The sequence below is a fragment of the Rhinatrema bivittatum genome, chromosome 10, assembly GCF_901001135.1.
Source record: "Rhinatrema bivittatum chromosome 10, aRhiBiv1.1, whole genome shotgun sequence".
Classification (NCBI taxonomy): Eukaryota; Metazoa; Chordata; class Amphibia; order Gymnophiona; family Rhinatrematidae; genus Rhinatrema; species Rhinatrema bivittatum.
In genome coordinates, this window is record NC_042624.1 from 94,204,827 (window position 1) to 94,221,090 (window position 16,264).

The 16,264-nt window shown below is 43.5% G+C and overlaps 1 protein-coding gene across 1 annotated transcript in view; it reads left to right on the forward strand.

Moving 5' to 3' along the window:
- SLC44A5 (solute carrier family 44 member 5) overlaps positions 1-16,264 on the forward strand; it is a 114,933-nt gene that overhangs the window by 87,258 nt on the left and 11,411 nt on the right. Inside the window, 7 exon segments of the mRNA XM_029617875.1 lie at positions 3,531-3,623; positions 3,833-3,920; positions 4,274-4,536; positions 6,784-6,878; positions 9,575-9,678; positions 9,787-9,860; positions 12,453-12,523. Coding sequence (XP_029473735.1) covers positions 3,531-3,623; positions 3,833-3,920; positions 4,274-4,536; positions 6,784-6,878; positions 9,575-9,678; positions 9,787-9,860; positions 12,453-12,523 — 788 coding nt within the window.

Below are 16,264 nucleotides of genomic sequence, written 5' to 3' on the forward strand. Positions count from 1 at the left end.
ACATGGGTTAACAGCCAATTTTTGTTGAGTGTTAGCTGTCTCTTGATTCACCATTAAACCTTCAACCCTTTCATTAAGTGCTGGCATCTACTGATTTGTTTTAGAATTGTTCCTTAAATCCTATAATTTTGTGCACGCTTGGCACATGCTAAAAGACTGTACACATGCTCTCCATAGAGAGATCCTGTTTGACTGCTTTGCTCTTGTGTTTTCCAAATGTTTGTTCACCTTTAACACTTAGGAATTAATTCTGTAAACCGCTTTGAATGGCTTGCACAAGTCTGTAAAGTGTATGAAATAAATTGTTTCCTAGCTCGGACTATTGCTGGTAGAAGGCTTTGCCAGGGCCCTCAAATTGTTTTCCGTCTATTAGTGCAGTTATTTCAACCATCCATTGCTCCTGAGCAGAGATCTCCAGTTGCGCCAGACACTAGTATGGTTGGTGTTCATTGTGCATCAAACTGTGCTCACTGCATGCCTTCTAGTGGCCACAAATATAATTTTACTGTGCCACTTCCCTTTCCCATCCATCATGTTGCGATGAAGAAATATGCAATTTCATTGTATCGGTAGATTAGATTAATTTCTAGTAGGAACTTGGGTCGTGTGTGAAGAGGGCATGATGCATTGTCATCTTGTTCTAACTCAAGTTCTGTTCTATGTTATCTATTATGTATATTGAGTTTACCTGTCCAGAACAAGATGCAATGGACGTTGCAGGCTATAGGCATTTTTAAATAAAGTAATACATCAAAAAGTTATTTTACCCTGCGAGAACAATGAATTGCAATATGCTGTTTCCCCACTGTACCATTCACCCTAGTGTGTTAGAATTGCCCGTCTGCCCATGGCGCTGCATCACTTAGCAATCCGAACAGATTGCCTGCTCCGGGTGGAAGTCACAGATATTTCATGTTTAGTTCACTTCTCTTTATTAGTTTTCTTTTTTTTTTTTTTTCTTCGATTCCTGCTCCTAGGTCTTTTTTTTTTTTTTTTTTTGCATGGCACTGAGATTGCGGACTCATTTGACGAAATGGGATTTAATGCCTCTGCTTTTATTTTGATACACTCTGAAATTACTTTGTATCAAGCTGTTCATGATTCATTTGTAAAAAAAAAAAATAAACTCATTGTAGTTCCACAGTTCTGCTGTATTTCAGCGTTAAACTCTAGCATGTGCTTGTACCATAAATAAGGAAAATGGGGGAAAGCGGGAATGAGATGGACGGTTTGAGGGAAAAAAAATGTGTAAACCTACAGTCTGTACGCCATCACCTGTGGGATTGCGGATTACCCTTGTACTGATTACGGCATCAGGGTTTTTTTTTCAAGTTTATGGTACCTACTAGTCGGCGTTTATCAGATGTTTGGTTTCATGTGCGTATTTACTAAAATTTAACTAACTTTAAATGGTCTCTAATAGCTTAGGATTTACTAAAAGATGTTAAGCCTTCGGTGGAGGAGTAGCCAAGTGGTTAGAGCAGTGGGCTGCTAACCAGGGAAGCCAGGGTTCAAATCCCACTGCTGTTCCTTGTGAGCTTGGGCAAGTCACTTCTTCAGGTGTATTTTCGGTTTTGCATGCACAGTTTACTGGCACAAAAAAAGGGGCTGTCTGGGAAGGTCCAGGGCGACGTCAAGAACTCTGCACTCAGATGTGCGTATAACTTATCGAGTTACTTTGTACAATATTACACCTGCTAATTGACTCACGTAAATGAAATCAGATTTGTCTGTTTGCAATTTTTGGGTGGGAGGCACAAAATGGATTAGTAAGTATTATTCAAACTCTCTCTGTTGCTCTCCTTCCATAGCCATCCTGTTTGCATCCAGCCTGCTATGCAGCCTCCCTGCCACCAGAGGTCCCAGTGGAGCTACACCTGCTCTTTCCCCAACCACAGTCTCCACAGGCCCATGGTTCATCAGGGTTTGGCCTATTTATTCCTGCCACTTGCAATACCTGATGCTTTGTCATCAAGTCCACTTGGTCCTGTTCTACCGTGTCTTGCTGTGTGGCCTCCAGGCCTTTCAGCTTTGTCTTGTCTAGTCCTGTGACCTCTGGGCCTTCCAGCTATGCCTTGCCTAGCCTGTAGCCTCCAGTCTTCCTAGTATCTCCCTTCCAAGCCTCCAGGCCTTATGCTTAGTGGCCTACGAGCCTTCTGAACTGCTGCTTTCAGGCCTCTGTGTTTTGTTCTGTCTAGTCCCTGGTATCTATTCCCTGTATTGCCAGTGCCTTGCCTTGTCCCAGTCTGCCCAGCCTAGTTCCATGTGTGCCCAGCCCTTGTCTCCAGTCCTATACTGCCTTAGTATCCAGCCCTGCCTTCATATCTAGTGCTTGTCTCCAAGTTTCAGCCTCATTCTAAGTCCTGCTCAACCTGTGGGGGAAGCGGCTGGTCCAAGTGGAAGATCTGCTCTGGTGGTTCCCTAGCCCTAACCGGACCCTCAGTTGTGGCACTCTGTTGTCATCTGGTTGTCCCAGACAGCATTCTTGGGAAGGCTTTCTGGATGAGGAGGAGGGGACAGAATCATGAAGTATCATGCTCCAAAGTTCTTTTCCATGATCCATTTAATTACTCCACATTCACCTGTACAGTTTATAATTTTTCAAAGTTTGTGGCAAATTTGCATAATTTTGCATAGATATTCACCTGATTATGAAAACCAATTTTTTTAAATTGAATGTTTTTTTTAAACAAATACAAAATAATGTATACAAATACAAAAATCAACTATTTATCAAGTAAAGTCATGTTACAAACTTTTAATTATGAAATGTCACACTTGAAATAGTGCAGTGATCCTTTTTCTATTTTCTTATGAAAGTCCTTGACTTTTCAAGTATATGAGCTTCTGTAAGCTGAAAGCACAGTTTCTCATGCTGTTAATTACACAGAACAATACCTGCACACACATTGGATATATGATAACAGACACAAAAAGGAGTTGAATTAACCCACGTTTGAAACTTGTCAGCAGTGGTACCCAGTCTGCCAGTTGTGGGGCACCAGCAGTTGCAGACTTCCAAAAAACACATCCAGGTCTTTGTGGCTGGTTTATAGCTGATCAAACCTTCTGACTGCTTTCTCTGTCCACTGCAACTTCATTCCTCCCCTCCTGTTCACTTCACTTCAGGACAGGAGCAAAGGAGATGGGGGAACAACAGAAGGAGAGGATTCCCTTCAGGCTGTAGTGCAAGGAGAGGGCCTGGAACAGGAGCAGAAAAAGAGCTGAGACTGAAGGCAGGCAGGCACCCTGTAGCTTTCTTCAAAAGACTGAATTAAGAAATGGGAAGACTTCAGGACTATTGATTCTGTGGCAGGACTCTCAATTATGAGGCAACAAGCTGATTATGTGGTTTCTCCCATGACCGCGCAATCATGGGAGCCTAGGGCACTGGAAATACTACAATATTTTATTGTACTAAATACAATAGTAGTTTTGAACTAGGCTTGGGTTACTTTATTCACAAAGTTGAAGTGCTTAATAAAACATTGTGGTAATCTTGAATCCATGATTTCTTTCTTTATTTTCAGGGCCATAGGATACATCATGTCTGCGTTGTTCTATCCAATCGTCACCTTTATTCTTATTGCCATTTGTATCTCCTACTGGGCTGTGACAGCTGTGTATCCTTTCAAGCTGCCGGTCTCTTTCCATGGCAGAGGTCAAGACGGTCTGAGAGAGCATTTGGCACAGAAAATTGTTTACAGGGTGTTAGAAATGCCCCAAGGATAGAATTTCCTTTTACTATGTGTGTGCTCTTTGGGGGTACAAAGAGACCCAGTGGGGATAATTTGGATGAGAGAACAGTTTGCTTCCTTAACGAGTCACTCAGTTTCCTTGCTACCTCAGGGGAACCTGTGTATAAAGTAATGGCTAACCAGACTCTCTGCAAATATGCAAACCTGACCTGCAGCCCAGAGGTAAACCAGGGGCACCTTCTCCTCAGAAAGAACCTGCTTCCTTAACAAGCCGAGCTCCCTTCTCACACACCCCCACCCCCCGGCCTGCTTTCCAGGCATTGATTTTGTAAATGAAATCTCAACAAACTTAGCACTCTTTTTTTCATTGTGGCTAAAGCTATTATCAAGTGAATTGCATTTTAAAGCAAGGTGACCGGATCATACCATGTTAGGACAGACAGGTTTTACCCGGTTGCATGATCAGAATGCTAAATCCCATGTTGCAAAACACAAAGGAGAAGATGAGTATGCACGACGGAGAAAGATCACTATTTCTGCAACTAATTAGACCTTTTTTTTTTTCTTTTCAACAGATTTTTAATACCACCAACGTGACCAAGCTGTGTCCTGGCGCGCAGTGTACTTTTGCCTTTTATGGTGGGGAAACCTTCTATCACAAATATATCTTCGTCTTTCAGATCAGCAATGCTTTTGTGTTACTCTGGCTGGTAAACTTTGCAATCGCTCTGGGTCAGTGTACCCTTGCTGGTGCCTTTGCTTCCTATTACTGGGCTTTTAGGAAACCTGCCGATATCCCAGCATGCCCCGTGTTTTCTTCTTTCGGGCGAGCAATAAGGTGAGACTGAAATGTATTCTCTGCAAGCTCTTATTTGCATTATTAATATTCTTTACATATAGACAGAAAATGTCTGCTTTTCCTGTACATATCCAAGCATGGATAGTTTTTGGAATAATTTTCAGTTAGTAACAACACATGAGAACTGAGACTAAACTTTTTTTTTTTTTTTAAGCAAAGTAGCATTTCCATGATGCATCAAATGCGCTGATCATCAGAAGTACTGATTCAGTTTAGATTTTATCATAGTTTGGAATTTATCACATCAGTAGAATTTGTGTTTTGAAGCCTGTTCTGATTTGGATGCTTTTTCTTTGTTCTCTGTTACTAGAAGTTGTGCAATTAGATCCACCCTTTTTTTTTTTTTTTGTCTACAAGAGACAAAGCTACCAACCATGTAGCAACTAAGGGTGATGGTAATGGCTGGAATTTAATCGCACTAAATACAATTTATATTTTAAAAAAAATCAAATAAATAAATCATTATCCAATTGCTTTTCCATTCAATGTTTCTTTTATTTTTATTTGTATTTATTTTTCATTTCTGTATCCAGGGTAATCATAAAAAGCTGAAAGATTGATTGATTTAAAATATTTATTTCCTACGGGTTACATAAAAACAATGTGACCTAAAAATAACGTGAAGCTGAGACTCAGAACAATGCTGCAGAATAACTGCCGGGGAATGATAGGGCAGCCAGGAGCCTTTTATTAAATCTGTGCAGTTCTTGTATCCAAAGCACTTCACACAGGGCCGGATTTATGATTTGGTACCTTTAGCTGTTTATAATCCTATTCCTCAATAAACTTGATAAATCTAACTTTATTATGTGTGATTTATCTAAAAGTAACTACAACTGCATCCCTTAAAATCTGTGGCTGTGTCATCCTCCAGACATGAAATCAACAGTCCAATATACTGAAATGATGCAGACAATTTCCAAATAATCATAAAACTATCAGTGCCCGACTTCATTTCCTTGGCGTGACACCGGCACAGGCTGGGGAAAACTTCTTTCTAGAAAGATTTAACTTTAGGATCCCGGCAGAACCCAAGCTGACATACAACATTATCATGGAAAAATTGTAACCAGTTCATGTCTTGATTGTGATGAGCTTTTTCATGGGTGTGTTAGATTTTTACTTACTTTTAAGCCCAGTATAATAAATGTACAGGGCTGCTTTTTTAATAAGGAGAGCTTCCTGCCATTCACATTACCTTTCATATGTTTCTGTACTACAGGGGTGGCAATGTACTCCATATAAGTGTACCTTGTTTTCATTCAGTGTATATTGAGAGTATTTGCCCCTAAAATCTTTTTTTTCTTCTTCATAATGATGACATTTGTGTCCTTCATTTCATTTTTTTTTTTTTTTTTTTAGCATAGTGATTTTAGAGTCTCTGTCCTGTGCTCTCACACCACTGAGCCTGATATTAAAATATGGCAACTTAAATAACTAAGCTGAATACAAATTATCCGGCTAAGTTACAAGGGATATTTGAATATCAACATACAAGCTGCTGCTTAGCCAGATACATTATATCTGACTAAACTGAACCTGCTCGTTGGCTGGAATAACTTACCCACAGATCTGCCCATTTTCAAGTCTGCTAAGAGATGGGCAGATAAGTGACTTATCCAGCTATCTTGCAGCCGTGGCTATTGAGCAGCCCACTAGATAACCGGATAAGTCCTACTTATGCAGGTATTGAGCTCTGAACGCACTTCAGTACTGGGCCCCAGTTTTCCCAACACTGGCTCCCAACTAAGGATGTGCAATAAAACTCAAATTTTAATTTCTCAAATGGTTTCAAGACTTTTATGCAGAATTATGTGAAACTAGTTGCTGTGGTCCTTAATAGCAGAAAATGGCAAAATTTGCTGATACTGCAGCATTTTGCTGGTCAAAAAAGATAGAAAGAAAGGGGTTTGTGAATGTGGCAATATGGTCAACCTACCAGGTGTCTGGCTTGTTTCATGGGAAATTATTCCTATTCAGTTTTACAGAGACATGCTTCACAAAATGTCTATTTTTCACATTCATTCCTCCCAGGGTCTCCTGTCTCTCCCCACCTAGTGCTCAGTATGGTGGGCAGACCCTGATAGATTCATTGTAGATGTGGGATCATTTGGTAGAAACTGCTGCGTCTCTCTCGCTTTGGAGCTTTGTCACCTGCTGTCAGAGCTCTGTTAGTTTCTCGATCCTCAGCCTCTGTTTTGTTTGATAACATTTTATTTTCACTAGATACCACACAGGATCGCTGGCATTTGGATCTTTAATTCTTGCAATTGTTCAGATGATCAGGATCATTTTAGAGTACCTGGATCACAAACTGAAAGGTGGGTACTAGGTCAAGAATTTTTTTTTTCCAACTTTCAAAACAATCACATCTTTATTTTCAATTTGATTAATTTATCAACAAAGTAAAGTTTATAGTTTTTCAAATATTCTTTCATTAGATAGTGAGCCAACTTGGCTTCTGAGAGTTCATGTAGCAAACAAAGCAGTATCCCTTTATTTGTACTAAAATGAGTCTGGCTGCTCCTATGACTGCAACAGAAGTAATAAAAATAGATGATTAAATTGCATTGGACAGAAAACACTTTGCATGGCTTGTAGGACTATAAACTACAATTTAAATAAGGCGATGCGTGGCAAGATGATCACGGGACACTTTTTCCATTTGGTATGACCCAGAAACCTATAGAGTTTCAACACGTCTAGCCTTATTGAATAGATATCTTTTTTTCCCATAAAGGAAAATGTCCTTTTGGCGTAAGGGCCTTAGAGACAGGAGACTTCTGGCAGGCATTTTGTCTTCTCTTTCTGTACATTCTGCACCAGTTACTGTAAGCCCTTTGTAATGTAACTGCACATCCAAGGTCAGTGGTTCATTCAGCAGAAATCACATTAGGTTCCCTTGCATGCCTGTGTTCTTGTTTTAAATTCCAGCTGCCAAGAAACACCCCCCCCCCCCCCCCCCCTGGGCACCTTGTATCGACTTCCAGTCTGTTTTCTTCCTATATTTAAACATTTGACAATCGCATAGAAGTTTGCTCTGTTCGAGTCCTCTATTACACTGCAGCTCGCTCCCTCCTACACCTCCAAATCACGCACCCTCCTCTGTATTCCTCACCCAAAACTGGCAGCTCCTCCTTCTCCATTTGCGCCTTCTTGCCAGAAAACATTTCTTCCTCGTCACTCACAGATGTTACCATCGTTTCACGCTTTAGAGCTAAACTAAGTCAGATCTAAAGTTAGATCTAAGTTGGTTTCCAGCTTGCTTATTTTGGTGCATCAGGCCTCAGTTTTTTGCTTGCTTTTTTCGGTTTATACAAGATCATTTTCAAAGTCATTCCCACGGCTAAAATGTTTTAACCATAGAAACTGGCTTCTTAAAAATTGCTCAATCCAGGCCTGCGCTTTTACCATTCTTCTGGGCAGGGCTGGAGGTGGAGTTTGGAATTACTCATTTTTGCCTTTTCAAACGTGTGGGCGTGATTTTACCTAAAAAGAAAGCAGGTGGAAATACGTGCAAGTAGTTTTGGTGGGATCATTTTCAAAGGGAAAGTATGCATGTTCTTTCCTTGTGCAATGCGCTGTAAAGAGCACCAGTAGTGCTGTAGAAATGTTAGGGAGTAGTAGTCATTGACTATAAATCTGTGCAGGCAATTACAAAGTTACCCCCATATTGGTTGTTAATACGATTAGGATGTTCCTGTTTGTGCGAGGTGCCCTGGCACAGCAGCTTGCCAGATAAACCAGAAATGTATGTATGACCCTCATGGACTGGACAGTCTCTATCGATGAGCGCTCCTCGACCACCAGGAGACTCAAGAAATTACACCCAGTGCATGCAGTGATAAAATATTGGCATTCAGGGCCACCAACACCCTAAGGGGTAGATTTTAAAAGGTGCGCGGGCTACCCGGCACGCACACATGTACGCCCGATTTTATAACTTGCCCGGGATGAGTCGCGCTGCCTCCCCCCCCCCCCCCCCCCACCTTGCGCGCGCTGAAGTAAGTTGCGCGCGCCAGCCAACTGCTGGTGCATGATCCCTCGCACAGCAGGAAATGGCCGCTATGCCGGGAGCCTCTGACCCCGCCCCGCCCCTTTAATAAAGCCCCGGGACTTACGCGCATCGCCAGGCCTTTTGAAAAATAGGCCCGGCGTGTATAAGCCCTCCGGATTTATGCGCGTAACCCTTTGAAAATCCAGCCCTAAGGGTAAATTAACTCAGCAAGAGAGCAAAGTGCCTCAACTGCAGGACCATTTGTGCTATCCTCTCGCCACTGTGATTCTTTTACTGCTTCATTGGTCTCTTTTATGGAACTGATGTCTCTGCCACAAAATTGATATAATATTTTACTTTGTATATTGTTTCTTGTATGGTTATACTTTCCAAATGTTATGGAGAAAAACTCCACTCTCCCACCCTGGAGTCTTTGTAGGCCGAGAAGCCAGACTGTAGTGCATGAACGTTCAAGGTCCCCCTTCTTCAGACGTCGTTGTCCTTTGAAAGGTCTCACGACTCCAAAAACTCCAGTTTTCTTCAAGACCAATGTGGTTACTAGAACACTTCAAATTTTAAATTCACATAACAAAACCTCAGGTCAGGCTTTGCTGTCAGGAGTTGTCCTGTCCTTGCCTCACACAATGAGTACATCGACTTGGAGACAGTTAACCAGGAAAACATTTCAGGAATTCAGTACCGGCTGGGAAATCGTCCTGTTAGAACATATCTGTTGGAATTCCAGTCCCATAGCTCTGGCCATTCCTAGTGAATTTTGCCTTCCGGTTTAGCCTTAGCTGAGGTACTATGACATCCCTGTTAGTTCCTAGGAAGACAGGGTCTGCACAACAATTTACAGCTGATGCCTTTTTGTTTGATTGACACAATGTGTTTGGGACGAGCTATCGCCCAACGGAGGGTGCGTAGGGCTTGAAAGCTAGTCAGAAATGTATCTGGTATTACAGTCTTAGCACGGTCAGAATGATACAAATTATTTTTTTTGTCTCTACTTGCCTGCAGCTTCACAGAATTCCTTCACGAGGTTCCTGCTTTGCTGCCTGAAATGCTGCTTCTGGTGTTTGGAAAAATTCATAAAGTTTATAAATAGAAATGCTTATATCATGGTGAGTATTAACTGCAATCTCGCTGTGTATTAATGAATAGGATAACTTAAATCCATCCATTTCCATGCACGCACAGTACCTATTGATTTTTTTTTTCCCTCCTCACAGATTGCTATCTATGGCAAAAACTTCTGCACTTCAGCAAAGGAAGCATTCTTCCTGCTCATGAGGAATGTAGTTAGGTAAGAAATTGTCATTCTGTCTTTGGGAAGATAATTGCTCCAGCATGAAGGGTCCTCTCACTGTAAGAAAACAATCCCATAGTGCTCAGCTTTCATGACCTCTTAGGGTAGAGGTTACATATTAATGGGAGCTAAATTTAATATAACCACAAGGTGGCAGTAGAACACAAACCATAAGCTGCTATGCTCTGTATTGTAGACTGTCTTCTACTGGCAGACCTGTGATGTGCATTCATACAGCCCTCAAACTTTGCAATTGTCTGTTAAATTGCTCAACGGTGTGTATTTCTTTCATTTCTTAAAAAGTGCAATATAAGGCATAGTTGTGGCATACATTTAGCAACGTACATCTGAGGTCTTTTGAAGCACAAGACATTACCCAGATTAGGGCATGGGTTATTGGGGTATATACGAAGCCCTTACATATGGTATGTAGATAATATAGTGTATTTTTCAAAACAAAATTTTTGTTGGAATTAGTCCTTAGGAATTTTGTAATCCTGAATTTGTTTCTTCTATTTGATTGCAATCAGATTTCTCAGCTGTTTATTCATTTGAAAGATTTAAATCTTTCTATTGCTTTGCCATCCTTGATCCTATAAGTAGTAGTTTGGGGTGTGCATTCATTCATTTCATCTTTGGAGGTTTGTGTGCGTAATTTCTATGCACATAAAATGCAATTTTATGCATGCAAATACAACGTATGTTCCTAACATCAAATTGTATGCACGTAGGATGGCATTTACATGCATAACTTCTGAAAACGAATTGTAACTAAAGTCCCAAAAATTGCCCGACATGAAAATAAAAAGAATTTTCTTGGCTGCACATCCTTTCTAGTAGTTGACTGGGGACTCTCTAGATTTATGCATAAAATATCCGATCTCTGGGGAAACACCAGAAAGCTCTGAGAAGTAGAAGCACCCTGAGCTGTGCTCCAATTTCAGGCAGCAGAAAACAGCCGTCCCCTTGCTCCATCTCCTCCCCTTCAGGCAGCAGACAGAGCAAAGCCTGTTTTCTGCTCTACTGTGTCTGCTCCAGCTTTACCCACCCCCTTCCTTTTCCCTGTCAACAGGTGACTGGGGGGGGGGGGGGGGGAAGCGGGGAACGGGAGGGAAGGGCCGGAGCACTTGGTAATTGCAGAACTGGGGACTCAGCTGAGGGCAGAGTAGAGGAGGGAGGAGACACCCCCGAGCAAAGTCGGGGAGCTGTAAGTGACTTATGGGGAGGGAGAGGTAGTAAATACTAAAAGGGAGTAGGTGAGGTGAAGAGGGGGTGAATGGGATGGTGAAGTGAGATGGGATGAATTTTGGGGGAGGGGAGGAGAGGGGGCAGTGCGTGAGGATTTTAACATTGGGGAAGGTGAAGGTGTATATTTGAGGGAAGTGATGAGGGGATAAATCACCCCTCCCCCCTGGCTGATCAACACCAGTTTGAATTGTGCAGGGGGAAAGAGGATTTCCCCACCCTCTCCCACCACCGCTAATCCATGTCCATCTCAGGGTGACCAGAAGGCCAAAAGTTACCAGATATGCTCTTTAGGGAAAAACTAGCATCCATTCTTTTGCTCTTTGGAGTGGGGCATCCACCTTGTATTTTTATGCTACTGTAGCGAGCCAATAAACAATACGGACTGTGGGGCCGAGCGCGCTGTTTAACCCACAGTTGGACTCAGATTGTGTAGGCGCTACCTAATCCCCTTATGCAGGTAGGAGGAACCACAGAAAAGCAGTGTTTTGTTTTTTTTTATTGTTTTTAAGTAGACCCCTTGACAAGTGGCAAGGTGTAAAATTTGACAGGTTAAAAAGTGCGCCTTGGGAGCACAGGGATGTTTTGCATCGCGGAGTAATAGCTGATAGCCTCGTCTACGTGGCATTTACATGTGATGAGCTGATCCCCTTATTGCATTGGGGTTATGGACGCACATCCAAAACACGCTTCCAACCACTCATTAACCTGTGCGCTTGGCTAGGCACACTTTATTGCTTCGGCTTGCCAGTGGGGTAGAGTCAGCGTCTCCCTGTTTTATGGAAATTGACCATGGCAGCCCTAATTCAGAAGCAGGACAAATCAGGGAAAGAAAAAAAATCTGCATTCATCTGGGCATTCTTGGTTTAGTCTGATATTTTCAAAGTTGCCCAGTGACCTGCTTTCCAGATTGAGATTTTCCATGTCTGGCACTGAGGGCAACTCTCCCAGTGCATTTTGGTATTTGTTCTTAAATAGGTAAAAAAAATAAAATAAAAGGAATTGCAAATACTAGAATGTGTCCAGTAGTAAGTACAATGACCAGGAATGGCCAACATTTTCCCTACAAAATGCAGGTCTGTCGTGAGTTCTGTTATTTCTTCTTGGTGTACGTCCTATTTCTCTACTTGTCCTGCTGCTTTAAAGAGCATGGTGAGGTGTTTCCCTCAGAATGGCTGCTTACCCAGTAGAGCTTTAAGCTGATGATGATTTCAAAATTAAAATATCAGTACTAATAGTTGATTAACAAAATGCAGTCCCTAAAAACAGAACAAATAATTCCTTAGTTGATGAGATCTTGCTATGAAAATTCAGTGATTCAAGATATATACTTTTTTTGCATAGGGTTGCAATACTGGACAAAGTTACAGACTTTTTACTGTTTCTTGGGAAAATCCTGGTTGCTGGTGGCGTAGGTAAGTGTTTTATGTATCTAAACTTAAAATATCCAAGGCCCATATTCAAACGCATTGAGCAGGATAACTAAGAGATAACCAGAGACGTTCCAAGTAAGAGCTGAGTTGGCCAGATAAGTTATCCGGCTAGCTCAGATATTCAAGCTTATCCATAGTAACATAGTATTGATGGAGAAAAAGACCAAATGGTCCATCCAGTCTATCCCATGCCCCTTTGAATTCTTTGACTGTTTTTGTGTTCACCTCCTCCACCGGAAGGGCATGCCAGGCATCCAGCACCCTCTCCATGATGAAATATTTCCTGACATCCCCCCCGGAGTTTAATTTCATGACCCCTAGTTCTACTGTTTGCAATGGAAAAAGTTCATAGAATCCCAGAAATGACTGCAGAAAAAGACCAAAATGGTCCATCCAGTCTTCCCAGCAAGCTTCCTATGGTTTCTGCCGTGCCATGCAGGTTACCACCATGTTTCTTTTAAGGGTAGCAACTGCTGATCTGTGCGGCTATTCCCAAGCCTTATGGTAACCCATAAATTTACTGCTAGCAACATTTTTATTGGGTGATGATGCATGTTCGAAGTATGCGCATCATTAAAAACTTTCAGGTATCTGAAGGTCTGTATCACAACTTCCCTGCAGCTCCTCTCTTCCAGGGTGTAATATTTAGGTCCTTCAGCCTCTCCTCATAAGTCTTTCGATACAGACCCCACACCATTTTGGTCGCTCTTCTCTGGACCGCCTCCATCCTGTCTCTGTCCTTTTTGAGATACAGGCTCCAGTACTGAATGTGGTACTCCTGGTGAGGCCTCCCCTGTACAAGGACATCACCTCGTTCTTCTTCTCTCTATGCAGCCCAGCATTCTTCTGGTTTTAGCAATCGCCTTGTCACATTACTTTGCCACCACTTATCATCCCCCAGATCCCTCTACCAGTCCATGCATATTAGTTTTTTCTCCCCCCTAGCCCCATCACATGCACCTCTATCCAGCTAACTCTGGTTGTGCTGTAGGGCTGTCCTAAAGTTAACCAGTTATGCATAACCCGGCTAACTAAGATAACTGCGTATATTTAGCGGAATGGCTCCGCTGTAACCAGCTAACTAGCACAGCTGTGAAAATGAGCTCCTCATTTAAGAAACATTGTGGTAGATTTGCAAACAGCGTCTGAGCACCCAAGATAACAGGTCCATTTTAACTGAGCAAATTTTCAACCGAGCCTAACTGGGAAAGGTGTTCAGGCTCAAATTCACCTAAGCCGGTCAAAATGACCACAGCTCCAGGCAAATTTAAGAACATAAGATATACCGTACTGAGTCAGACCCCACTCACAGTGGCTCTGCTGCCCAGCGGGCTCAGGTCCCTCTCCTCGGCCCCAGTCTCTTGCTGTTGCTGCTGGGACGGAGGCGCTGGCTCCTGCCGCTCCTCAGCCACCTCTTTCCGGCTAAGCTGGAGCCGAAGATGCTGAAAAGGCTGGCCACGTGGCCGGTGTCCATGTCCTCGGGCTCCTGGTCCCCCGGCGATGGTGGCGGGTCCCGGCGTGCGCTCTTCAGCCCTGAACGCTGCTGCCGAGGCTCGGCGCTCCTCTTGCGGCAGCCGAGGCGAGGCGGAAGCGGGCGGTGTTGCTGCTTCTCCTCTCCCCGGCAGCAGGGGCAGCAGCTCTCTGGCAGGGCTCCACCACAGCCTCTCTGGCCCTGACTCCTCGTCCCTGCCCAGGCAAAAAGTAGTCTGCCCTCCTCTCCTGGGGCCGTGGGCTGAGATCCAACTCGCTCCTCGGACATGGGGCAGGCTCCGGACACGGCCCAGGCTGCGGGCAGGACAGCAAGGGGCCCGAGCTGGAGTCCTGCCCACAGGGGCCCTTGAGGTAGGTGTGGGGCCCCTGTGGGCAGGACTCCAGCTCGGGCCCCTCGCTCAGGTAGACCTGGCGGGCACTGCGCTGCACCAGGGACACCAGCAAGTTCTGGTGCAGCTTGATGCCGCTGCACTGCACCCGCAAATTGTAGATCTTGCCCAAGGAGATGCTGACGAGGCGGTGCACCTCTAGCTTGAACTCCATCCCGGCGACTCCAGGCACGTGTCAAGCCTCTCTCTAGACAAGGTCACTCTGTCCATATTGGGACCATCCCAGTTCTCTCTTTGGGTATTTTTTTCCCCCTTGTATAAATGATTAAAATTAGGAGCACAAATACACCCGCATAGCAGATGTCTGCCACTTATCTGGATAACTCTCAAAAAGTGCTACTTAGCCATGTATTTTTTTTGATTTGTGAACATATTCTTGGGTAGATTTCCAAGTATTTCATATAATATGTGTGCATTTGCGTGCATGATATAAAATATATGTGGCATGTGCGTGGGCATCCATATAACTGTGTAGGTGGGCATGCTCACGCGTGTTTTAAAGTTATCCTCCTTGAATACTAAAAATTCCTTTGCAAACTTTCTCTGTCCTCTTACAGAAGCTTTCCCATTGTCCCTGAAACAGAATGTAACCTTTAGAATGGTCCATCCAGAAACAGACATTAGCAAACGATGACAAGGCATTATCTATCAATGTCAGCTCTGCAAAGAAGCATCCTGCATCTGGATGTATTATCCCTGTACAATACAAGGGTAATTTACAAAGCCATTTCTGTGGGTAAACTGGCCTACAACAAAATTCCCCTCCCCCCCCCCCCCCTCCCACGATGAGAGAGGAAGCTTAGGTGTTTACTGTATGCCCTGTATGCGTGTATGATTACCCACAGTGAGCGGAGGCTGGAGAGGGTGTTTATATTTTTGCACCCACTTTTACATTTTCAGAAGTAAGCACATAAATTTCTCCCCCCAAAAAATCTAAGCACAAATTGGCAGCTGCGATTGCATGTGGGTTATGACGTCCAGGAAGCCAACATAAAGCTTTATTTTTACCAAGGGCCTTCTCAGCATAAGTTTGCTTACTGGCCCAAATGAAAGATAGCCCTCTCTTATATTTCTTATCCATTTGATTTATCAGGCACTTCAAAACGAATTGCATTCAGGTACTGTAGGTATTTAAGAAATAATTATATTTGGGCCAATGCAGGAAAAGAGTTGTATTACCCGAAACCAGCATCAGTGCCCCCTCCAGCACTGGGCTGCTTCCACCGCCAGGCCCTAGTGGCCACCGCTACCTCGTTTTCTGCCGGGCTTGGTCACACATACAAAAGATGAGGTAGGCTTTGGAAAAGTCTCCGAAAGAACCCATCTTGAATTTGGGCCAGCACAGCACTTAGGATGAGATGATAGGTGCATTATTTGTCCCAGCAGTTTCCTCCTGCTCCTTTTGATCAGAAGCAGCCTCTGTCGAGATGTGGCCCCCATGTGCTTTCATTTGTCACTAATCCGGTGTTTTTCCTCCTGTGTTATAAAGCCCTGAGCCCAGCCATCCCAGTGACATCCCTTTTGGAACCCGGCATTGCTTGTGCCCGAGTCCGGTCAGTGCCCCCCTTCTGCAAGGGCTGAAATCCCTCCTCCCCTCTCCATCTGGAGACTCCGAGTGCTGCCTCCACAGCATCCCCCACCCGAGAAACAGAAGGAGGACCTTTGCCAGGAATCAAACCTAGATCCTCTGCATGGCAGTGCGCAGGCAATGCCACTGGACCCCAGACCCAAGGTCATATTTTATAAGATAGAATTATGCACTTAATTGAAGGTCTGCCAGTGTAGCTTGAAACCAAATTACTGGAATGGCTGGAAATAGAGTTCCTGATTTCATATATTCCCT